The 25980-nt window shown below is 46.0% G+C and overlaps 1 protein-coding gene across 1 annotated transcript in view; it reads left to right on the top strand.

Moving 5' to 3' along the window:
• Positions 1-25980, top strand: part of GANAB (glucosidase II alpha subunit) — a 62213-nt gene that overhangs the window by 12489 nt on the left and 23744 nt on the right. Inside the window, exons 2-9 of the mRNA XM_060254232.1 lie at positions 9691-9795; positions 12744-12852; positions 13514-13641; positions 16071-16250; positions 17125-17190; positions 21165-21261; positions 23938-24031; positions 25460-25556. Coding sequence (XP_060110215.1) covers positions 9691-9795; positions 12744-12852; positions 13514-13641; positions 16071-16250; positions 17125-17190; positions 21165-21261; positions 23938-24031; positions 25460-25556 — 876 coding nt within the window. The remainder of the gene's footprint in view (positions 1-9690; positions 9796-12743; positions 12853-13513; positions 13642-16070; positions 16251-17124; positions 17191-21164; positions 21262-23937; positions 24032-25459; positions 25557-25980) is intronic.

Genomic DNA, 25980 nt, shown 5'->3' on the forward strand with positions numbered 1-25980 from the left:
TTGCTTGGCCAGAGTATTTGTTTTTCTTCCCCAACGCACCAAGTCTCATCAGTCTTGTTGCCTGCAGAATTCGTTGTCTTATTCTCGTTCATCTTTGCAATGCTGCTGGGAATCCGAGGTTGAGAAGCTTGTAGGCTACTCGAATAGATTTCCTTCCATTGGGATTTAGAACCTGGGCTTTTGCTCACTGTTTTGTCTGCTGGTTTGTTTTTCAAAATCTCCATTATATTCATGTTTTAAATTATTTGTTTGCATTCCTTGAGGAGTAGGTTTTCTCAGCAGCAGTTGAGATCCATACAGACTGTGTGTCAGGTGCTGTTGGTGTTGTATTTTGAAGCATGGTTATTCATTGGAGTGGATGTACAGGTTTCTTCTATTGTTATTCCTTCAATGAAAGGATCTCACAGTTTGGCAAAACAGTGATCACCTCTTGCCTTGACTACTACAGTTGTTATAATGGTGGACAGACCACTGTTTTTTTTGTTTTGTTTTATATTTTGTTAGTCCTTAGTTTTCTGCTCTGTCTACTTTGGTGTTGAAACAGCATCCTGTGTACTTCATAAAATAAGTGAAAAAATCCCACCCATAAGAGCTTTCTGTTGGCATTACAGTGGGTGGGAGACAACAGAAAGAAGAGCCTTCTCAGTTAAGAACATAAGAGAAGCCATGTTGGATCAGGCCAATGGCCCATCCAGTCCAACATTCTGTGTCACACAGTGGCCAAAATTTTTATATATATATATATATATATATATATATATATATATATATATATATATATATATACACACACACACACACACTGCGGCTAATAGCCACTGATGGACCTCTGCTCCATATTTTTATCTAAACCCCTCTTGAAGGTGGCCATGCTTGTGGCTGCCACCACCTCCTGTGGCAGTGAATTCCACATGTTAATCACCCTTTGGGTGAAGAAGTACTTCCTTTTATCCGTTTTAACCTGTCTGCTCAGCAATTTCATCGAATGCCCACGAGTTCTTGTATTGTGAGAAAGGGAGAAAAGTACCTCTTTCTCTACTTTCTCCATCCCATGCATTATCTTGTAAACCTCTATCATGTCACCCTGCAGTCGACGTTTCTCCAAGCTAAAGAGTCCCAAGCGTTTCAACCTTTCTTCATAGGGAAAGTGTTCCAGCCCTTTAATCATTCTAGTTGCCCTTTTCTGGACTTTCTCCAATGCTATAATATCCTTTTTGAGGTGCGGCAACCAGAACTGCACACAGTACTCCAAATGAGACCGCACCATCGATTTACACAGGGGCATTATAATACTGGCTGATTGTTTTCAATTCCCTTCCTAATAATTCCCAGCATGGCATTGGCCTTTTTTATTGCAAACGCACACTGTCTTGACATTTTCAGTGAGTTATCTACCACGACCCCAAGATCTTTCTCTTGGTCAGTCTCTGCCAGTTCACACCCCATCAACTTGTATTTGTAGCTGGGATTCTTGGCCCCAATGTGCATTACTTTGCACTTGGCCACATTGAACTGCATCTGCCACGTTGACGCCCACTCACCCAGCCTCAACAGTTCCCTTTGGAGTTCCTCACAATCCTCTCTGGTTCTCACCACCCTGAACAATTTAGTGTCATCCGCAAACTTGGCCACTTCACTGCTCACTCCCAACTCTAAATCATTTATGAACAAGTTAAAGAGCATGGGACCCTGTACCGAGCCCTGCGGCACCCCACTGCTTACCGTCCTCCATTGCGAAGACTGCCCATTTATACTCACTCTCTGCTTCATATTACTCAGCCAGTTTTTGATCCACAAGAGGACCTGTCCTTTTACTCCATGACTCTCAAGCTTTCCAAGGAGCCTTTGATGAGGAACTTTCTGTCCTTGATAATGCTTTCTACCAACTTTCCCGGTATTGAAGTCAGACTGACTGGCCTGTAAGTTCCTGGATCTCCTCTGGAACCCTTTTTAAAGATGGGGGTGACATTTGCTACCTTCCAGTCCTCAGGAACGGAGGCAGATTTCAATGAAAGATTACAGATTTTTGTCAAAAGATCCACAAGTTCAACTTTGAGTTCTTTCAGAACTCTCGGATGTATGCCATCCGGACCCGGTGACTTATTAGTTTTTAATTTAATTTTAATCAGTTGTAGGACCTCCTCTTTTGTCACCTCAATCTGACTCAGGTGTTTCAACACCCCTTCCAAAATTAGTGGTTCTGGGGTGGGCAAAAAGTTCTCATCTTCCACAGTGAAGATGGAGGCAAAAAATGCATTCAGTTTCTCAGCCATTTCCCTGTCCTTCAGTAATCCTTTTAGTTGTTTAGTATCATAAATGTGCCCAGTGTTTTACAGCATAGTGGTAAGACAACAGGTCTTTCCCCACCAAAGCACTCACACACTTGTACTAATAAATACATGGGAAGCAACAGTAGGAGGAGAAGATGAGGGCCAATGGTATATGTGGAGTGAACATGGTTAATTTCAGGAGAGTTGTGCCAAATGTTTTGCAAAAAACCCATGATTTTTCAGGAAGAGTTTGAAGGAAGGAAGTGGGGAGGGGTTGTGGCTCATTGGCAGAGCATCTGTTTGGCAGGCAAAAGGTCCCAGGTTCAATCCCTGGCATCTCCAGTTAAAAGGATCAGCTAGGAGGTGATGTTAAACGCTTCCGCCTGAGTCCCTGGAGAGCTGCTGCTGGTCTGAGTAGGCAATACTGACCTTGATGGAACAAGGGTCTGATTCAGTATAAGGCAACTTAATGTGTTCATTATGCAAGGGTCCCAAGAGGTCATTGGAGGAATTATACAGCAGCAAGCATGGAGCTGTTTGAAGGAACAGAAGGGGGGTGGAACTGAAGGAGAGACGGTCGCAGACTGGGGTTTGTGGGGACATGTGCATGGATTAGGAAATGCTGTATGGTTCTTAAAAGGTAAAGATACTACTTCTAGGAGCAAGCAGGAAGCTTCTTGTGTGCTTTATGTCAATAGCTTTGTGGCTGGAGCACAGGGTGGAGATGAGAGGCTGACATGGGAACAAAAAAGCAGAAAGGTCGTGGTCTTATTTGCCATGTTCTCATTAGGGAAGTGACAAGAACAAAGGGGAGGGGGACCCTAACATGAGGCCAAAGCTTCATATCCATTCTTCAGTGCACATGGTGGCACTATAGATAGGTATGGAAGAGTACATGAGGAGAGGGGCATTTAGGAGGAAAGGTGGGGAGCTTGGTCTTGGAAATACTGGTTTTTGAGGAAGCAGAAATCTGAGACATGTGAGGGGAGGGGGAAACCTGATGAGTCAAGAGGCAGAGCTTGATGGAATGGTTTTTAGAACTTCGCATTTCCAAGTGACAAGGCCCTGGGCAGGCTTCTATCCCTGACACGTGCTGCCCACTTTCTGTCTTCAATCTGTTGGTGTAGCCTGTGTGGAGATTGGAGCCGACCTTTACACTTTCAGCAGGGGGAGATGCCTGCCCTTTGTTCCTTGGCGCTTTGGTAGTTCTGCCTTGGGCTAGAAGCAGTGCTGTACTTCTGAACTTTAGAAGCCATGCTGGACATTACAATAAAGGAGATGGCTTTAATGCGGCCTGAAGCACTTAAAATACCAGACTGCATTCTTCAGAGATGAAAGGAGTTGCCTCAGAAGCTGACTTTTGGCTCTGAGCTAATGAATTGGCTCTGTCTTTAAAATCCTGGCCTGGAATAATGTTTGGCCCAGTAGAATCATTGAGTTGGAAGGGACTTCCAGGGTCATCTAGTCCAACTCCCTGCACAATACAGGAAATTCACAAATACCTCCCCACCCCAGGCTCCCTTCCTGACCTTCTTCTCATGATCTGCCTAATCTACAGAATCAGCATTGCTGTCAAATGGCCATCTAGCCTCTGTTTAAAAACCTCCAAGGAAGGAGAGCCCACTACCTCCTGAGGAAGCCTGTTCCACTGAGGAACTGCTGTAACTGCCAGGAAATGTTTCCTAATGTTCAATCAAAAAGTTATTTGATTTAATTTCAACATTCTGATTGTGGTCCACCCTTCTTGGGAAACCAACTCTGCACCATCCTCTATATGTTAGCCCTTCAAGTACTTCAAGATGGTGATCATATCACCTCTCAGTCGTCTCCTCTTCAGGCTAAACATATCTAGCTCCTTCAGCCTTTCCTCATAAGACTTGGTCTCCAGACCCCTCAGCATCTTCATTGCCCTCCTCTGGACATGTTCCAGCTTGTCTATATCCTTCTTAAATTGTGGTGCCCCAAACTGAACACAATACTCAAAACCAGAGCAGAGTAAAGTGATACCATTACTTCATGTGATCTGGACACTATATTTGTTGATACAGCCCAAAATCGCATTGGCCTTTTTAGCCACCGCATCACACTGCTGACTCATGTTCACTGTACCATCCACTAAGACCCCTAGATCCTTTTCATACATACTACAAGTTTCCCCCATCCTATAATGATGCATTGGATTTTTCCTACCTAAAAGCAGAACTTTACGTTTATCCCTGTTGAAATTCATGTTGTTGGTTTCAGGCCAGTTTTACAGCCTGTCAAAATCATCCTATATCCTTAAGCTAAGGGCTTGTGAGGTAGGTGGGGTTGAGAGGGGCCTCTTGGTAGCTCTGGTTAAGCAATGTTGCTGTGGTGCAATGGTCAAAGGAGCAAGCCTTAGTGGACCCTGGTTTGAAACCCTTGTAATCCTCATAAACCCCCAAGAAAGAGTCATTGCGGATCCATTTCCGTCTGCTGCAAGGAGGGAAACAAGCTATGGAAAGCTTTTTCCCCTTCCATCTGCAGAAACGTATTGTTGGATGTACCCTGTTCTCTTCCACAAGTGAGGATTCATAAGAGAGGGAAGTAAACAATTGGGAAATCCTCCCTGTGCTGAAATAATGTGAGGCTCCTGGGATCTGTGTCGATAGCTGTCTCTTCTGCTAGCCATGACCCTTGGCCATGTCAGTTTCCCTGCATGCTGAGGGTTGGACCTGAGTGAACAGGAAAGTACTTACATAATTGCAAAGCTGAGAGGTAGCATGCTGGGGGGGGGGAGGGGTTTCATCTTTTCCTGGTGATTCCTTGCAGGCCTCCAACTTTTGCCCCATTACCAAACTATTGCCCCTGAGTGACACTATTTATTTCTTTAATCTACATAAAGAAATTTACTTCTCCCCAGCGGGGAGCTAAAGTGGCTGACATTTGTTGCCTTCACCTCCCCTTTTCTTTTCACAACGACCCTGTGAGGTAGGTTAAGTTGAGAATATGTTACTGGCCTAAGATCAGTCAGTGGCAGAGTGGATGTTCTAACCTAAGAGAATTATTATTATTTTACTTTCTCCTGTTTTATTTTTAACAGGTAAATAAAGAAGTGGTGGTGTAAAGTGCCATCAGCTTCCAGCTGACTTAGCGGCGATCCCTCATGGGGTTTTCAGGGCAAAAGATGTCCATATATGAACACATATGAAGCTGCCTTATACTGAATCAGACCCTCGGTCCATCAAAGTATTGTCTACTCAGATTGGCAGCTGCTCTCCAGGGTCTCATGCTGAGGTTTTTCACACCTACTTGCCTGGACCTTCTGCTTACCAAGCAGGTGCTCTACCACTGAGCCACCATCCAGAGGTGGTTTGCCATTGCCTGCCTCTGCATAGCAACCCTGGACTTCCTTGGTGGACTCCCATCCAAGTACTGACTGGGGCAGATTTGGCTTAGCTTCCTAGATCTGACTAAACTGGGCTGGCCGGGACCATTCACATCAGGGCTTCCCTTAACATAAAGGTAAAGGTAGTCCCCTGTCCAAGCACCAGTGGTTTCTGACTCTGGGGTGACGTCGCATCACAACGTTTTCCTGGCAGACTTTTTATGGGGTGGTTTGCCATTGCCTTCCCCAGTCTTCTATACTTTTCCCCCAGCTAGCTCGGTACTCATTTTACCGACCTCGGAAGGATGGAAGGCTGAGTCAGCCTTGAGCCAGCTACCTGAACCCAGCTTCTGCCAGGATCGAACTCAGGTTGTGAGCAGAGAGCTCGGACTGCAGTACTGCAGCTTTACCACTCTGCACCATGGGGCTCCCTTATCATACTGCATTGGAAAATTCAGTATAGGGAGAATTGGGATTTAGAAATGGATGGTTCATGTCATTGAGCCGCCCACGCCACCCCATCTTACCTCTCCAGGATGCTGTAAAGGGCTCAGTCAGACCAATTTCCCATCCCCTTTGTTTCCCCCCCTCACTCGTAATTGATGTTCAGTTGCTATCAGCATGCCCGCAACAAGCAAGGTCAATTCTCATTCTGGTGGGCTTGTTGTTGAGAGGCTGGATCATCTTTGTTAAATGTACAAACTGATATTTCCCCATGCCAAGGGAGATCCTACGCAGAAATTCCTTCTTTGTGGGTGGACCTGTTTCACAGTTCTGTTGATAAGATGGCTGCACTACATTCGTTGATGAGAGAAACTTCCCTTTTGGTGAACCAATGGCGGAGCTGATAATCAGATTGGAGATTTTGTTATTTGCCACTCGGTTTCTAAATTACCATATTCTACACTAGTTGGTCTGTATTAAAAAGTAGTTGTAAGGATTGAAAGGGGGGGTTGTATGCAATACTCCCTCTAAGCTGTGGTGCAAGAATTGCAAAAATTCTACTTTCTGAGGTAAATTAGCTTGCTCTGGGGCCATTTTTCCTGAGCTAAGACAAAAATGTGTGAGCTGGAGGCCAAAAATCTGTGAGCTAACTTTCTCTATAACCCTATAACTCTCTCTATAATAAAATAAAATAAAATGTATTATTATTATAACCCTATAACTCAGCTTAGAGGGAACACTGGTTGTATGTAATGAACTTTGCACACTTGAAACATGTTTTAGAAATGCTGATGGTTTTATCATTTAATCTGGGCTTGTAGAGCTCACCAGCAGCCCCAGGGTATCTCTTTATCTTTAAAAAAAATACGCCCTCCGTTTCCATCTGTGCTTTGCAAATACAAAGACTTAGTCTCCATATCTTTTAAACACGTGGGCACCATTTTTTAAAGAGTATTTTTATTTATTTGCCTTTTTTATAGTCCACCTTTCTCTCAGGGACTCAAGGCACATTACACAGAGGGAGTCAGCACAATCAACCAAATGTGACATTCAATAAACAGTGCCCTGGGCTTGTAGAAGCCTGGAATTCACTGCCACAGGAGGTGGTGGCGGCCACAAGTATAGCCACCTTCAAGAGGGGTTTAGATAAAAATATAGAGCACAGGTCCATTAGTGGCTATTAGCCACAGTGTATGTGTGTATATAAAATTTTTTGCCACTGTGTGACACAGAGTGTTGGACTTGATGGGCCGTTGGCCTGATCCAACATGGCTTCTCTTATGTTCTTATGTTCTTAATCAGCCAGAAAGAACTGAAACATAGCATGAAGATCCACATGACATAATAAGTGGTGCAAGAATTGCATAATATGATCCTGCTTGCAATAAGTGATATACAGCAGTATAGACCACAGTCCGTAATCATTCACCCAAGTAAGTTTGTAAGTGCAACCCTGTTACCCAGATAAAAAGGCCCTCTTGAATAATTCAGTTTTGCATAGTTTATCAAAAGCCAGGAAAGTGGAATGCTTCCTAACCTACACGGGCAGGCTGTTCTGTAAGGTGGGAGCCACACCAGAGAAACCTTGTGTGTGGGCAGTTGTTGATTTTTCCCATTTGCAGGTTGGCACCTGCAGAAGGCCCTGCTCAGATGAATGAAGCTGTCTTGGCAGGGCATTGGGGTAAGGTGCTTCTGCAGATAAGAGAGACCAAAGGCACGAATAATAATAATAATAAGTCTGCAGATTTATACCCCACCCTTCTCTGTGAATTAGAGACTCAGAGCGGCTTACAGTCTCCTATATCTTCTCCCCCCCACAATAGATACCCTGTGAGGTGGGTGGGGCTGAGAGGGCTCTCACAGCAGCTGCCCTTTCAAGGACAGCTCTGCGAGAACTATGGCTGACCCTAGGCCATTCCAGCAGGTGCAAGTGGAGGAGTGGGGAATCAAACCCAGTTCTCCCAGATAAGAGTCCGCACACATAACCACTATTCCAAACTGGCTCTGTATGTGGTAGCCAATACCTTAAGCTGAGTCTGGTTGCAAATGGGCAGCCAGTGGAGCATCTGCAGAATGCGAGTAATATGCATGCTCCTTCTAGTTCCTGATCATAGCTGAGCCATGCCATTGTGCACCAGCTTGAGTTTCTAAGTTGATTTTGAGGGAAGACCAGCGTACAGTGGATTCCACATGTACTTATGTGGGATTTTTCCAGCCTAGCTTGTGGCACTTTTGGTGGTAAAATGTGTAAACAGCCCCAAATCCAAACATATTAACTGGGGAGGGGGAGCAGTATCTCCCGCCTTAATTTTGTCCTCATGCCTGCTTCGGGGAATGAGTTGTCAAGCAAAGTTCAGTTGTGTGTGTGTCTGTTAATGATATGGGACTTGATGCCATATTATAAGTCCTCCTGTCCTTTTCCTTCCAAAGCACATGAGAATTGCTTTGCTGGATTGTAGCAAAGTGAGGCCTAACCCAGCAAAGCCCAGCCAGATGCCATAGACATTCTGTGAAGATGGTGATCCTCCTTTCCTGCCAGCATCTTCTACACATGGGAGAGTCCACAGCTGTCAGTAGACCCCTCCCTGACCTTGCCCCACCCTTTCCTAAGAGCCCCTTCAGATAGTGCCTCTTGCCTCTTCTTGTGACTGTGCAGTCCATAAAGCACTGATGCATAAAGAAGTGCTTCCTTCCTGCAGGAGAGTCAGCACGGTGCAGTGGTTAGAGCAGGAGTGGCCAAACTTGCTTATCTAAGAGCCACGTAGAATAAACATCAGATGTTTGAGAGCCGCAAGACTTGAATATCAGATGTCTGAGAGCAGGATTCTGAGTGTAAGCTTTCCTGTGTTCAGAAGCATGCATGGACATTAAAGATTATAAAAGTAGTCCCCTGTGCAAGCACCAGTCGTTTCCAACTCTGGGGTGACGTTGCTTTCACAATGTTTTCACGGAAGGCTTTTTACGGGGTGGTTTGCCATTGCCTTCCCCAGTCATCTACACTCCCCCCCCAGCAAGCTGGGTACTCATTTTACCGACCTCGGAAGGATGGAAGGCTGAGTCAACCTGGAGCTGGCTACCTGAACCCAGCTTCCACCAGGATCGAACTCAGGTCATGAGCAGAGGGCTCCGACTGCAGTACTGCAGCTTTAACACTGCACCACGGGGCTCTTTCTGAGAGCAGGAAGGAAGGAAATGGGGAGGAAGGGGAGCGGCGGAAAGAAAACAACTTTAACTTTACATGCATTCTTCAAGGTGTTGTGATTTAAAGAGTGAAATGCCTTCTCTGAGCCAGCTGACAGGGCAGTGAGGTTTTTGAGAGCCACACAATATGTGTGAAAGAGCCACTTGTGGCTCCCAATCTGCAGTTTGGCTACCCCTGGTTTAGAGTGTCGAACTAGCAGCTGTGGGAGGCCCTCATTCGAATCCCTGCTCTATCCATGGGAGCTTGCTAGGGCATGTCACTCTCTCTCGGCCTGGCCTGCCCTACAGGGTTGTTATTGGGATAAAATGGAAGAGGGGAGAAAGATGTTGCAAGTGGGTTTGAATCCCCATTGGGGAGAAAGGTGGGGTAGAATTGAAGCAAATGGATTTTTATAAAGGGGTTTGTTTCATTGTCCTTTTTCCCAGCAGCTTCACGATGGCGGCTGCGGCTTGCTTAGCTCTTTTGTTGGGGGCCGTCTGTGCCGTGGACAGAAGCAACTTCAAGACCTGTGACCAGAGCTCCTTTTGCAAGTAAGTTGGGGCCTTTATTAACATTCCCTCTCATTCCCCCCACTCCAAGCAGAGTAGTTCCCATCCTGAGCAGAATAGAACTGCTGTAATCTTTAATGTTCATAAATGAACACAACCTTAAGGTTATAGTGACACAATAACTAATGTATTGACACAGTAGCTAATATAACAAATATCAGTGTGATGCACAATAAAGAGAAACAAGTCCCTAATGAAAGTCTTTAGCAGCGTGCATCTGTCACTAATTCGGGGATATAAATCCAATATCTTCATGCTTCCGGCTGCCGAAGCGTGGGAGGCAAACGTGCGGCTCTACGGCTCTGCAACGATAAGTCTATGACAAGCCTCTTTTAACTTTATTTTTTTTAACTCTGAGGCTTTTACCTTTCTCTGTCACTAATTCCACTGATGACTCAGTGAAGATGTCTTCTTTACATAAAACATTCCTTCAACATATACAGAGCAGAACTCCTTGGAAATTCCTGGACAAGTCGTCGATGTCTACTGCACCTGTTTCAAAGTCTTTGGCAACAGGGATAGTCCAAAAGAGTTTCCGGCTCAGCATTAGGAAGAACTTCCTGACCGTTAGATCGGTTCCTCAGTGGAACAGGCTTCCTCGGGAGGTGGTGGGCTCTCCTTCCTTGGAGGTTTTTAAATAGACGCTAGATGGCCATCTGACAGCAATGAAGATCCTGTGAATTTAGGGGGAGGTATTTGTGGGTTTCCTGCATTGTGCAGGGGGTTGGACTAGATGACCCTGGAGGTCCCTTCCAACTCTGATTCTATGACTCTGTGAAATAATAATCAATATGAATACTTATAAATCAACTCATAGGGACCTGAAGTCTCTAGAACAGTCATGTACGGCTCTCACTCCAAAACGGCTCAAAGCAACCTTAAGATTGTGTTCATTTATGCACGTCTAGAGTGACTTCTCTCATTTTTATATTCTGTAATCTTGAACCGGGCAATGGGCAGTGCAAGGTCTTGTGTGGCTCCAGATTCCTGCTGAGCAGGGCTTCCTGTGTTCATGAGTAGCCGCTCTCACATGCACAGCTTAGAGGGAACACTGATCTCTTAACCAGTTCTCATTTCCTGCGCAAGGTTCCTAATTCCTCTTATTAAAAAAATTGATATAGAACGACCATGTGTTTCTTTACTACTGCTTCCTGCCTTGCAAGAGACCTGTGTTCCAGTTAGCACTAGAAGGAACCTGGAATTACTGCTAGCTTTTATATTCTCCAAGGCAGAGCCTCACTACTGCTTGCTTTTCTGTCTCGTCATTTCTGGGTGCAGTTTGATATCAGTCTTTATCCTTTGCCCCAATCTAATCTGATTAAGGCTGCAGTACCTTCCATATTCCATTTTGAGACCATTAACAAGAGTTTTCAGGTGCTTCCATCGTGCCCTGAAACATTGCCTGCTCCCCTTTTGTATACAAAACAATCCTTCATGAAGAAAACTTCTGTGGAAGTAAAAAAATATGGGTACATTTGTGCAGCAGAGCTCTGAGTGGCTGTTAGTGTCAAGGTATAGAGGGAACTCTCTGTCTGGGGTAGTGATGCTTTGTATTCTTGGTGCTTGGGGGGCCACAGTGGGAGGGCTTCTAGTGTCCTGGCCCCACTGGTGGACCTCTTGAGGGCACCTGGGTTTTGGCCACTGTGTGACACAGTGTTGGGCTGGATGGGCCATTGGCCTGATCCAACATGGCTTCTCTTATGTTCTTGCTTGCACACAACTATTTGGTTGTTTAACTCAGGGGTCCCCAATGTGGTACTTGTTGGGACCATGGCACCCACTGAAACCTTATCTGGTGCCCGCCAAGGGTTTTTACGAAGTGGGTGGGGCCACGTAGGGCTTATGCTCAGCCAGGCTTCTGAGTGACTACTGGAGATTTGATTGGTCATGCAGGTTTTTTAAAAAATTGCTTTGGCAGCAGCTGCTACCAGAGCACATAATCTGCACTCTGTTACTGAAATGAAGTGATCATTTTGTGGCTGGCTCTGCCTCCTGTGGTAGTTGTTTTGTGGTAGCCATCTTGTTGATATGCCCACCAGGGAGGGACGGTGCAGAAGGTCCCAGGTTCAGTCCCCGGCATCTCCAGCTAAAAAGGTCCAGGCAAGTAAATGTGAAAAACCTCAGCTTGAGACCTTGGAGAGCCACTGCCAGTCTGAGTAGACAATACTGACTTTGATGGACCGAGGGTCTGATTCAGTATAAGGCAGTTTCATATGTTCACCATGCCCTGTCAGAATTCCAAATGTGCCCGCAGGCTTAAAAAGGTTGGGAACCCTGATTTTAGCTGGTACTAATTAAAGGTATTGCATTGCCACTTTGGGATATATATATTTTTAATTCTAATGAACCCACACAGGCATCCTGCAGCTTTTTGACTCCTCCCTGAGGAAAGGATGAAAGAAAATTGTCCTCTGGTACAAAGGTAGCCTGGAAGATTTCCCTGGGGGCTAATGGAGTCAAGACAAAAAAGCTGATGCTCTCCTGAGGCAGGGAGAATGGTGCTGAGAGGCAGTTTGGTGTAGTTGTTAAGTGCGCGGATTCTTATCTGGGAGAACCGGGTTTGATTCCCCACTTCTTCACTTGCACCTGCTGGAATGGGTCAGCCATAGTGCTCGCAAGAGTTGTCCTTGAAAGGGCAGCTTCTGTGAGAGCTCTCTCAGCCCCACCCACCTCACGGTGTCGATTGTGGGGGAGGAAGATAAAGGAGATTGTGAGCTACTCTGAGATTCGAAGTGGAGGGCGGGATATAAATCCAATATCTTCTTCATCTTCTTCTGTTTCTTTCCTCCTCCTCTAGGGGGAGGTATTTGTGAATTTCCTGCGTTGTGTAGGGGGTTGAGCTAGATGACCCTGGAGATCCCTTCCAGCTCTATGATTTCTGCTGCTGCTGCTGCTGTTTTTTGGTGCCTAATCTTTATTTGACTTCTCAGGCGCCAGAGGAATGTGAAGGCCGGAAACTCGCCTTACAGGGCCCTGCTGGATTCGTTGCAGCTCAGCCAAGATTCCATGAAGATCCAGCTTGTCAATGAAGCCAACAAGGTAAACCAAAGGGCAGAGCTCATGGGGGGAAGCAAACTAATCACATACGTATGCGTGAGCTCACAGCCTAGCTTGCCTCACAAGGTTGTTGTGAGGATGAAATGAGAGAGCGCCTCCATATCCTTCCACCCTGAGCTTTTTGGAAGACGGGTGAGATAAACCCGTAATAATAAAAATATTAATGGCACTGGAGTTAAATGAATCTTAGGCCTGGCTCAGAAAAGGAGCAGATCAGGTGGTGAATACTGGGTGTGAATTGTATTGCTTCAAATTGCAAGGGGGTTTCTCATGAGGTGGAAAGCTTCCTCATACAAAGTGGCCTGCAGAGAGAGAACTAGATATCAAGGAGAAGGGTTTGAGTGCAGCTTTATTCCTGATATGCTAATTTTCCCGATGCATGAAATTTCTCCCTACACATAAATGCATTCACCCTATGCAATTTCCCCAACGTAAAACATTTACCACCTCTTCCTGTGAGCAAGGTCTTGGCACTTTGCTGGATCATATTCTTTGAATTGTGTGGAAAGCCCAATTTATAACCAGTTGTTTCCAATAATCATTTCTCAGATTCTGACAAAATAGGGGAGGGCGGTGTTTGAACAATAAAACTGACCACCGAGTGCTTGGTAAAACAAAGATTTTCCTTATTCTCCATCTCTAGGTGCCTCTCCTGCTTGAAATCTATGGCTTGAAGGGGAACATGACCCGCATCCGGATCAACGAGCTGAACCCACTCAAGCCCCGCTACGAGGTACCGGATGTGTTAGTTGGGGACCCGCCTACTACCAGGTATGCCCATGAAGAGGAGTATGTGCATCCCCGTGCAGTAAGGCCCACTCATTAAACAGGATGGTGGTAGAAGGAAGGCTTGCAGGACAGCTGCTGGATTTTGCGGGTGGGATTTTTATTCTGCTTTTTGGCTGAGGATGAGCGCCCAAAGCAACTGTCAGCAGGGCTTTTTTTGTAGAAAAAGCCCAGCAGGAACTCGTTTGCATATTAGGACACCCCCTGATGCCAAGCCAGCTGGAACTACATTCTTGTGTGTTCCTGCTCCAAAAAAAGCCCTGGCAGTCAGCACTTCAATGCAAATTAAAATGCAGTAGAAAATGCCACCTACAGCTGGATCCAGGCATGACAAAAAGGACGGCAGGCTGCTGTGTGCCGCTTTGCAACTGAGAGTCTCAGCTCACAGCGGGATCTGGCACACTCTCCCTTACTTTTTTCCTGTGCTAAGTGGCTCAGCTGATTGGGGGAAAAAGTCATTACTCTGGGGGTGCTGAGCCAAGCAATCACACATTGGTACATCACAGATTGAACATTGCTATAGAAAGGGATAACCAATGCCAGGCAGGTATTTCTGATCGCTGTAGAGATCCATTGCTTTTCCCCCAATCTGTGTCTTGGTCCTGATTTGCAAGAGGTGGCTGTTTGGGTACTGGGAGATAGAACAGTGTTGTGTGCTGCTGTGGTCTCATCTTATCCCTCTGTTCAAAATGAGTGCTCTGCAAAACAAGGAAACCACAGTGTGGGTAGTTATCAAGCAAATGAAAAACAGTGTGTAGCAAGACCATTAAATAAAGTCAGATCTGCTTAAAAACTACTGCAACCCCTTTGATTCTTAATCTTCACAATGTCAGCATCCAAATAACATTACTCAGCTCGCTACAACTCAGGTGTCGATTGCAGCAAAGCTGTCAATTTCAAAGCAGTGCGGTGATGATATCTACAAAGCGTTGTCAAGTTCCTTTCTCATGCACAACCTCCTTCACCAGCAATTGCATGCACATGTTTAAGAACGTAAGAGAAGTCATGTTGGATCAGGCCAATGGCCCATCCAGTCCAACACTCTGTGTCACACAGGGGCCAAACCGCCCCCCCCCCCCGAGTGCCATCAGAATTTCACAAGTGGGGCTAGAAGCCCTTCCACTTTGCCCCACCCCCACCCCCAAGCACCAAGAATACAGAGCATCACTGCCCCAGACAGTTCCAATAATATACTGTGGCTAATAGCCACTGACGGACCTCTTCTCCATATTTTGAAGCTGGCTATGCTAATAGCTGCCGCCACCTCCTGTGGCAGTGAATTCCACATGTTAATCACCCTTTGGGTGAAGAAGTACTTCCTGTTATCCGTTTTAACCCGACTGCTCAGCAATTTCATTGAATGCCCATGAGTTCTTGTATTGTGAGAAAGGGAGAAAAGTACTTCTTTCTCAATCCCATGCATAACCTTGTAAATGTCTATCATGTCACCCCTCAGTCGACGTTTCTCCAAGCTAAAGAGCCCCAAGCGTTTTAACCTTTCTTCATAGGGAAAGTGTTCCAACCCTTTAATCATTCTAGTTGCCCTTTTCTGGACTTTTCCAATGCTATAATACAATGCTATTCTTCCCCTTTCAGTCTCTAGCATCCCTCCCTTTCTTCATAGGAAAAGTGTTCCAACCCTTTAATCATTCTAGTTGCCCTTTTCTGCACTTTTTCCAATGCTCATTCTAGTTGCCCTTTTCTGCACTTTTTCCAATGCTGTAGTCCTATCTTCTTCCAGTCGCAAATGAATACGCAAGAGAACCAACACTCATAATAATTATTTATACAGGCAAAGCTGTGCAAAATTTTACGGGCCCCTCAGGGTAGACTGTATTTAGAGAGAGGGGAAGCGGTTGGGACGACTGCTTTTGTAACTGGAGATGGAAGCTAGGAAATCGTCTTGTCTTACCTGCAGACTTCATAAGCTATCTGATGCAGAATCAAATCATTAGTCAAAGTCAATTTTATATATTCTGACTGGTAGTAGCTCTCCAGGGTCTCAAGCTCCGGGCCTAACATGCTACCTGATCATGGGCCTAACATGCTACCTGCAGACCTAACATGCTACACTGGAGACGCTGGGGATTGAATAGGGGGCCTCTGCATGGAAAATCAATGCTCTCCCACCAAGCCACAGCCCCTCAGATCAAACCCAGCAGGTGGACTTCAATTACTGATGGATTAATGGGGATACGGGGAGTGAAAGACCGCTCTTTCAAGCCGTGGAGAAGTTGAAGACTTGAGTGAGAAAAGGTCTTCTCCAAGGAAGAAATGGGCACTTGTCCACAAATGTTCCTTCCGCCATAAATCGAGTAGTCTTTAAGGCCGCACAGGTCTCTTTGTTATCTCCCCTACCCACAGAACTTCTATCTACTCATCCCTGCCTTGCTGTTCTTTCTCCTGCTCCCAAGGTTATCGGTCATGGGTCGGGACGACAACAGCGTGGAGCTGTCCTTGGGCGAGGGGACCCACAAGCTCATCCTGACGGCCAAGCCATTCCGCATGGACTTGCTGGAGGGGCGGGAGCTCGTCCTGAGCGTCAACTCCCGGGGGCTGCTGGTCTTTGAGCACCTGCGCCTAAAGAAGGACTCGTGAGTACCTGGGCAGCTTGCTTCAGGATGGGACAGCTCTTCCTGGTCATAGCTAGTTACCTGTCTTTTTCCAAGCTGAACGTAGGGGGAGTGAGGCCGGTGATGGTTGTTCACCTTCCTTTCTGAAGTTGGGAGGGGAGCCTGCTGCTAATGTGGAGTAGGCGGTGGGGGGTGGGTGGGTCTTAAGACAATCATTAGCAATCATGCTGGTCCCCCTTCTAGAGGAGGTGGCTGAGCCAGCCTCTGTAATCCACTTCCTGTCCCCTCAGAGGTCAGCCTTGCTGTTCCGGAAGATATTTTATGTAAGGCTGGAACATCAGCTTTTTGGGAAGGGGAGGATGACCTTTCATTTCAGTTGCAATCCTTTTCCTTCGGCAAAGAGCACTGTTGTCAATGACACACTCGCTACTTTGTTCTTTGCAAAGGGAGAGTGCTGAAAAGTTCCTGCTCGTGGGAGTATCAGTGAACCCTTGAAGCCAGGATTGGGGTTTGGGGGAGTCCAGTACCAGTCTCCCACCAACAAGAGATGTCATAGTATCAGTCTAAATTGAACTGGCTGAAAGTCCCCTCTAAGCTTTCTCCTTTGGGTGTGGGGCTGAGTTTAATTTTCCAGGGCTGAGAGCTTTAGGTCATAGGGGAAGGAATCACTTTAGGAAGGCAGCAGGCTATCCACATAGGAACAGCGGGAGGGGAAGGGTATTGGTCTGCCCGTCCTGCCATCCTTCTGCCCTATCTCCCTCCATCCCGAGACCACCTGGTGCCAGACAGGAACGGGGCCGGCGGGGGTCGCGGTGTCGCTACGATTCCGTGCACTGACTCTCGTTGTTTTCTGTTTTTGTTGGTTCGTGCCTCCCCTACCCGCTCGCCCCCTCAGTTTCTCGGATAAAGTTAGTAGCACGGTCGTTAGCATGTGGGATAGGATCAAGAACCTTTTCTCTAGGTAAATCTGCAGCTTCTGCTACTGTTTCTGAATCCTTCCCTCTCCCTTTTCCTCCCGCCTAGATAGTGGTTCCACCCTCCCCTGCTTACTCAAACGGCTTGGGAGTTTTTTTCTTTCTCTCCCTGTGCCTGGATTGAGGCATCCCAGGGTTATGTTTTGGTTTGGCTTTACTGCCCGAATCCCTGAGGGTGGGTGTTTAAGATGGTTGCTGGGTTATTCCATTATTTGCGGGTCAATTTGTATCAGCTTACGGGGGAGGGGGGGGAAATCCATTCCTTGAGGCCCAGCACTGCAAATAGAGCTCTGGGAAGCAGCCAAGTGAAAACGGTATTTGTTTAAAAAGGTTTGGACATGATCCAGCCACAGGGAAGAGGTTTGTGCATCACGCTGATGTCAGAAGAGCAGGCAAACACTTAACGAACTCTCTTAGATGAAAAACCTGGCACATGCTTAGCATGGGCTGGATCATGTCTGTTGTCAGCTTGACCTGCACCTCTGTGGTGGAGGGTTTGGGAATTTGCTTGGCTGTGATCCATTGTACAAAGTGGATTGGATCCTGTGGATCTGTTCTTCTAACAGTGGTTCCTTTCCACCACCATTAAGAGACGTGTCTCGCACTGGCGGAAGGCACCGCTGATAGAGCAAATTAGCTGCAAAATTCAACTCATTCTATATTTCTTGGTGAACATTTAAGTGTGTTTTTGTGATTTTTTTGACGTATATACTGAAAATGTGTGAATTCAAATAAACAAAGCGTGTTATACTCTCAAGAGAATCAGGGTTGGCGCCAACTCCACAGGGCATTTATTTGTTTGTTTGTTTATTGCTCAAATTTATATCCCGCCCTCCCTGCAGAAGGCTCAGGGCAGATCACAACACACAATAGAAACATAAAAATTAATTCCCAGTGATACAAACATATCTGTTGGTGCATACTGTGTAACCTTAAGAACCTTGACACTGGCACAGTTCTGGCAGTGCAGCTAACCATGGTTTGCATTACTGATGGGACTGGTTCAAACCACGGTTTGCTGCTTCATGAATAAGCCTGGGGAATTCTTGAGCTTGCGTGCTACTCTGTTGCACATGGCCAGTTAGTAAATAACAGTTCTCAGCTAGTCCACTTGCAAATCTGGCAGAGTTTTGATCCTGGTGTCTTTATTTGCATGAAAAACATAAAGCATATTTGGATTCAATATGGAAATGATGCGTCATACATGAAAGCAGGGCTTTTTTTGTAGAAAAACCTAGCAGGAATTCATTTACATATTAGGCCACACCCCTTTACACCAAGCTAGCTGGAACTGCATTCCTGCTCAAAAAAAGCCCTGCATGAAAGTATTGTATTAACTGGCCATGCTGGGGTGGGGAGACAGACCATGCAATCCCAAGGACGTCCCTTGTTGATTTGCTTAATTTCAGTGGTCGTTCAGAGCCCAAATCGTGGTTTGAACTTCCAGATATAGACCAGGCAAACCCTGGTCTGCTTCTTTGCCCTCAGCCTTTCCCATTTCTGTGGTGCCACAGCCTTTAGAGGCAGAGCAGTATCCATAACTGCAGCTTGCTAATGTGGGCATTGTGTCAAGCCGCAGTTAGCACGTGATTCCTGGACTCTAAAGACCGGCTTCTTGTTTCGGATTAGTCGCACCAAGCAGCCAAGGTTAAGTTGACTTAAAGCCATGCTTTGATGCAATGTATAACCTGAGCCTTCAGAAGGCATTTAGAGCCAGAACCAAAGCCTGCACATGTAGCAGGCAAAAGCTTAACCAGGCATCTTGCTTGCATGAAGCATTTCCGGGTTTAAAACGTTGAGAGTTCTCTGTGCAGCTTTTTATGGAAGCACCCAATGCCAGTGGGTATTAAGAAGCTGGTGTAGAATATTTCTTAACCAAGAGCTTGCAAGGCCTAGTGGATATCAGCTTGGTGGTGGAAGCTTGGGTGAGGGCTGTGCGGGAGTAGCATGCCCCAAGCAGGAGGGTAGAGGACACGAGCTCACCTTTCAGCCTCTTGCAAGAAAAGTGCGAGCTGGTAGGTTACTTGCTATGGTTTCCGCTTTCTCTTTCACCCAGCCCTAGGGCCAGAGGAGAGCTGGTGTCCTGTGAAAGGCCACCTAGCACAGCTGCTTTCTCCAGTTGTCCTAATTCTAGCCAGAACCCTGTAAGTTCTCTGCAAGTAAAGTGTCAGGATTCAGCATTCCTGAGAATGTATTAACAATTGCACACTTCCAGCCCATTAGGACTGCAAAGAGAAGCTTTAAAGGTGTACTGTGTAGTGCCTGGTAAAGTCTCTGAAGCCACAAGCTGGGCTCAGAAGAGCTTTGCTGCCCTTCATGATACCTTGCCACAAGCAGCAGAAGCAAAATGAATTGCACAAATTTGCTGGCCGTGAGTAATAGGCACTGACGACAGATGTGGATTTCTCTCAACTGGGAATATGCATTTCTATGGTTCATATTTTAGGTCCACAGAAAGGTTGTAGCAGGGGGATAGGCACCACTAAGATTCCCTGCCTGCCAGAGTTTGATGCTCAAAGCCCGATAGTTTCCAGACTGTCTTCCAAGGACCTTCATGGTTCTCAGGGATGGAATTCTAGCAGAAGCACCTTTGGATGTTAGGCCACACACCCCTGATGTAACCAATCCTCCAAGAGCTTGCAAGGCTCTTTTTTGTAAGATCTTGGAGAATTGGCTACATCAGGGTGTGTGGCCTAATATGTGAAGGAGCTCCTACTAGAATTCCACCCCTGATGGTTCTGGACTAAGAAGTTGGCTTCTTACCAGGGGCTGCAACGCGGAGTCAGCAAGCTGGTTTCTTTAGATTGACTCTGGTAATGGCGGCACCTTCTCTGGAGCAAGGAGACTTTGCTGGGCACAAGAAGATCTTCACCCAGAGAAAATGCTACTGTTAGTGAAACAGACCTGCAGAATCTAGTTAAAGACATTTTAAAATATAGGTTTGGCTCTGTTTGTTTTTTTTAACCAAACAGGTCACAAATACAGATTGTAACAGTATAGTGAGGCCCAATTAATTCATTATGAAGTTAATGTCCAAACCTAATGTTTACAGGGTTCACTGTGATTTAATTAAAAGACCTTATCAGATGTAATATCGTTTAAATGGTGTGGAACAAGAAATAATTGCTATTTCGAATCCACATAGCAAGTCACCTCATTTCATAAAAGGCCTTTCAAGTCATTCTCACACACACACACACAAAATGGAGGGCTGGCCTCATCAGAAGAGACATTTCTCCCTCCTTTCTCTCACAAGAGGGAATGAATGCTTCTTCTGAGAAACTGGATTTGTCCCATGGCGCATATTGTCGGTGTTGGGCTCCCTGTATGAACTGAGCACTTGTTCCCAGAATCCTTTGGAACACCACATGGATTTTGTGGTGGATACACAGCAGGTTCCTCCACAGGCCTTTGTTGCAACAGTGGTCCCTGCGTTGAGCCTATATAGGGAGCTTAAAAAAAAGTTTCCATCCGGAGGCAGCAAGAAGGTATGCGGCCACCTCTTATGTAAGAGAATGCCTGGTCAAGATTTCCTTTCTGTTCGCAGAGGCCCAGCTGGGGTCCCTCCCTCCCTCTTTTTGGGGCCCAAGAAGCAGCAGTGGCCATTTTGTATGGCCATTCGCTTCCCTATGATGAAAACACAGTGGCGTTTCCAGATTAAAAAATCAATCCTCTGAAGCACACACCCCCTCTGCACACACGTGACTGGGGCCTGCCCCTGCTGGGCCTGGTGCTGTTCTTCGGCCCCGCAGCTGCCCCTCCCCTTCCCCTTGTGCTGCTAACTGGCTGGCCGGTGAGCTGGTGTGTGCCGCTTGTAGTGACTAATGGGCGCTGCAGTTGGTTGGTGGTTTTGGGGGCTGGTGGATGAAGGAGAAGGCCTAGGTTCCCTTTTGTGTGTGAATGGGGAAAGGGGCGAGGGGTATGGGGCTGAGTCTTCCTTTTCTCCCTCCTTTTGTTTCAGAGCGGGGTCAAAGGAGCCGGCATCTGAAGCCGAAGGGGCTGCCGAGGCCTCAGAATCTTCTTTGCCTACGGAGCAAGAATCTGCTGAGAGCGAAAAGGTGAGGGTAAAGGATCCCCTGCAAGGATTAAACCAGGGGGTAAATCCAGTGTGGAGCCAGCATGGTGCAGTAGTTAAGAGTGGCGGACTCAGTGGCAGTCTTTAAGCAGCATCTGGACAAACACTTGTCAGGGATGCTGTAGGCTTGATCCTGCATTGAGCAGGGGGTTAGACTTGATGGCCTGTGTGGCACCTTCCAGCTTTGTGATTGTAGGATTCTGCTTTAGAGAACTGTGCCACTGCTCCTCCAGCTGAAGCCAGCTGGGATGCCTTGGGCCAGCCACAGTTCTGTTAGAGCTCTCTTAGCCCCACCTACCTCACAAAGTGCATGTTGTGGGGAGAGGAAGGGAAAGGTGATTGTACGCTGCTTTGAGAGTAGAGAAAAGCAGGGTGTATAAACCAAGAGCCCCGTGGCGCAGAGTGGTAAAGCTGCAGTGCTGCAGTCTGAACTCTCTGCTCATGACCTGAGTTCGATCCCAGAGGAAGCTGGTTTCAGGTAGCCGGCTCAGGTTGACTCAGGCTTCCATCCTTCCGAGGTCGGTAAAATGAGTACCCAGCTTGCTGGGGGGGAAGTGTAGATGACTGGGGAAGGAAATGGCAAACCACCCCATAAAAAGTCTGCCGTGAAAACGTTGTGAAAGCAATGTCACCCCAGAGTCGGAAACGACTGGTGCTTGCACAGGGGAATACCTTTACCTTTATAAACCAAATGTTCTTCTAAACGAAGGCAAGCATACAGGCCTAACCTGCTGTTCCCATCTAGGGATGCGCTGATGCATAGGGGTTCTCGGCATTTGTGCAATGTGTGTTTTTTCAAGAGCTCAAAATCAGCTTGGCGAAGCAAGGTGGCTGAAAGAATGATCTGCGATGAGATGTTCTCTGGATCACATCACTCCTCTGCTGCAGGCTCTGAATGACCTTGGGCAAGCTGCTGTTGCTCAGTCTCTCAGTACCTGTAATGTGAGGATAACACCAACTGGTATTATAGGGCTGTTACAAAGGTTCCAGCACGATAATGTTATATGAAACGTTGATTACTGCCAGAACTTTTATTTTTGTAGCAGCAACTCTTTTGCCTATCAGGCCACGCCCCCTGATGTAGCCAATCCTCCAAGAGCTTACAGAGCTCTTAGTACAGGACCTCCTGTAAGCTCCAGGAGGACTGGCTACATCAGAGGTGTGTGGCCTAATATGCAAAGGAGTTCCTGCTACAAAAAAAGCCCTGATTACTGCTGTCCCAAGTGAACCTCGCAGTGTCCATTAATGCTCCCTTTAAGCTGTGGAGTCTGGTGAGCAAAAATTCTACTTTGAACTACCAACATTAAAGATGTGAGTGAGCGATTTGACTCCTGCATAGTTTCCTCTGGGGCCATCCTTCCTGAGTGAAGACAAAAATGTGTGAGCCAAAGGCTAAAAAACTGTGAGCTAGCTCACACTAACTCAGCTTAGAGGGAACACTGGTATCCATGTAGGACAGGTAGTAGAAACAGGCTAAGGCCTGGAGACCAGCCTTCTGTTGAGTCATAATGTACTTATCCAGATAAGTACATTACAGAAGTATTTGAGTAATTTTAATTAATAAAGTGCTATAATATAATTCTGTGTTTTATATCGGGGTGGCCAACGGTAGCTCTCCAGATGTTTTTTTGCCTACAACTCCCATCAGCCCCAGCCATTGACCATGCTTGCTGAGGCTTATGGGAGTTGTAGGCCAAAAACATCTGGAGAGCTACCATTGACCACCCCTGTTTTATACAGTTGTTTTCAAATTATTCACATATCAAATATCACAATAATATATCCTTGTATAATTCCAAAACCAAGTCCCACTAAATATATATATATATATATATATATATATAGCTGTGGAGTCCTCTGCAGTTCTCACAATCATATTCATGTCCAGCAGGATGACATAATACAAAACATAAAGTGCATGTTTTTCACCAAAGCCCACCTCCTGGAGCTTGCAAAGCAGCTGTAAGAGGACGCCTTACATAAGAACATAAGAGAAGCCATGTTGGATCAGGCCAACGGCCCATCCAGTCCAACACTCTGTGTCACACAGTGGCAAAAAATTTTATATATATACATGAAAGTTCCAAATCATCAGTAAAATCACATCAAAGGACATCTGAGAGGATCCATTTCGAGTTGTCTCTTTTTTTTCAAGAGCTGATGATCCTTGTATATGAGTGGGCAGACACCCCAAGTTACAGAATATTTCATCTCCTCATTTACCATAAAGCATTAATAAATTTCCAAGTGGGTGTTGTAGTCTTGTATTATTTTACATCGTGGCCTACCATGAGCTCCATTTATTTATTGCTGAGTCATAGTATCTAGCTTGGTATTTATCTGTTCAGATTGGCAGTGGCTTTACCAGCATCTTGGGCAGAGAAAGGTCTTTTTCTGGCACTTGAACGCAGTTTCCCAGGTCAGTCTCTGATCATCTCTAGCTAAAGAATGTCAGGCAACCACTGCTGGGGAAAGACCTTTCTCTGCCTGAGACCCCAGAGGGCCACTGCCAGTCAGAGGGGAGATAATGAAGGACTCAGTGGTCTGACTTGACATAAGGCAGTTTCACATGTTTACCCAGTCAGTAAAAAGCTGACCTGTGGTTGGAAGGGCATCATAGGTAAGATTTCTCTGACCTGGCAATTTTTTGTCCTTGAAGTCTGAGGAAGGTTCCAAAGAGGCAGACGAGGATGAGGAGGAACCGGGATCATGGGAAGAAACATTCAAGACCCACACGGATAGCAAGCCTAATGGTAAGACCCTTGAAAGGATCAGATGTCCTTTGATCAGATAACAGAAGCTTTTTCAAAAGCAGTGCCAAAACATCAATACAAATGCCTTTCTGAGACCCTGAAGAAAAGACAGAAGTTCTCTAAAGCAGGGGTGTCAAACATGTGGCCCGGGAGCCGAATCAGGCCTCTGGAGGGCTCCTATCAGATCCCCACGCAACTGGCTCTTGTCTGCTTCCTTCTCCCTCTCTCTTGCTTCCTTCTGCATCTCAGCTTGCTTTACAAGGCTTGCTCAATTGCTCAGGAGCTACAGAGCAAAACCTCAATTTTTTTCATTGCTTGAGGCTCCTCCCCACCCCCTGCTAGTCCTCTGGGGAAGGAAGGAAAGAGGCCAGTGCTTCCTTTACCCAGTTCACTGGATCCCATGGGAGAAATACAAAGAAAGCACCATTAAGACCAACAAGCGCTAATGTTTTAAGTTTTGGGGTTTTTTTTAACCTTTAGTTGAATTTGTCTGTGTCCTTTCAAAAGTTTATATCTCTGCTACCTAATCGTAAATAGGTACACACATGGCCCAGCCCAGCATAGCCCGGCCTGACAAGGTCTCATTTAGGTCAGATCCTGCCCGCATAACAAATGAGTTTGACACCCCTGCTCTAAAGTATGTGTATTTAAAATTTAATAAACCAAATGTCAAGCCCCGAGATTGCAATAATGAATTCCTTTGTTTCTTTCAAATAAACTTGTTTGTTCAGGAATTCAAAGGGGCTCCACTAACAGCGTTAGTGGAAATAATGAGATGCAAAAGGTTACATGCTTACTGTATAGGGTATCATAAAACATTACTAAAGGCGCTTCATTTGAATTTTAGGTTCATAGGTTAAGGCAACAAACTGTCTGCAACAAAAGCATTCTCACACTACCTTGTGAAAAGATAAGCAAACTTGTGAATTGGGGAGTTATACTTTCACATTCTTTGGACACAACAGGCCCTCTTAGTATCATAAACATTCTGCTGCCAGGTGGTGATGCCTACGTGTTCTCTAGGTTGTAAATAATGGAGAGTGGTCAGGGTCTTGAGCTGCCATCCAGCATGCTGAGGATAGGTGTCACAATGGGGCTTGACACCAAAACTCATGGTAAAAAAGCAGTGGCGATCTTGATAGGTTTTCATCATTTTGAAAAGTTCAGTGAAGGAACACTTGTATTACAATAATGCTACTAAACGAAATTGTGATGCGAACAAGTTCAGTGTCCATCAGTATAATGGAGGATCTGGCTTTTGCTACAGCTGGCTTCAGCAGGCAATAGATGAAAGAGGAATGGATGCTTGTGGGGGGTGCATTGGGGATAGGTATCGCAAGCAGTGATTTAGCCATGAAGGCTTGGTACTTGATGTTGAAACTTCCCCATTCCCATAGCTAATGTTCTGTCTTTTCTCATCCCACCCAGGTCCAACGTCTGTAGGTCTAGACTTCTCACTCCCAGGTGTAGAGAACGTGTACGGCATCCCAGAGCATGCAGAAAACCTCCGGCTACGGACGACTGAGTAAGTTGGCTGCAGTTGGGACTGTCTTACTGTCTTACAGTGGAACTTTAGCTGTTGGTGTTAGAAGGTGTGTGTGAATCTTCTCCTTGCACCCCTCAATCATAGCTGGATCATATATCCCAGTATGAACCCCTTTCTCTAATGACATTCCTTTGGTCCGCTGCCATCCCCAGTGCCTTCAGAGGAAGTTACATGAGTCCCTTCTGCTCGCTCTAGAACTTTCTATGAGTTGGCTTACCCTGGAGAAGCACCATTTCTGCCTGTTTTTACAAAAGCATGTAAAGCTCCCACTTCCCTTTTTTCAAAGAGGGTTTTTGGTTGAGATGGCTTTGCCTGATACACTATGCAAAGGTTCTTCGTAAGGCTGAAAAGAATCTGTTAATCCAGGCTGTCTTTCTGAATTTGTCGTTTGGCTTGTATTTTT

Source organism: Heteronotia binoei, chromosome 1 (genome assembly GCF_032191835.1).
Source record: "Heteronotia binoei isolate CCM8104 ecotype False Entrance Well chromosome 1, APGP_CSIRO_Hbin_v1, whole genome shotgun sequence".
In the NCBI taxonomy this organism is placed as follows: domain Eukaryota; kingdom Metazoa; phylum Chordata; class Lepidosauria; order Squamata; family Gekkonidae; genus Heteronotia; species Heteronotia binoei.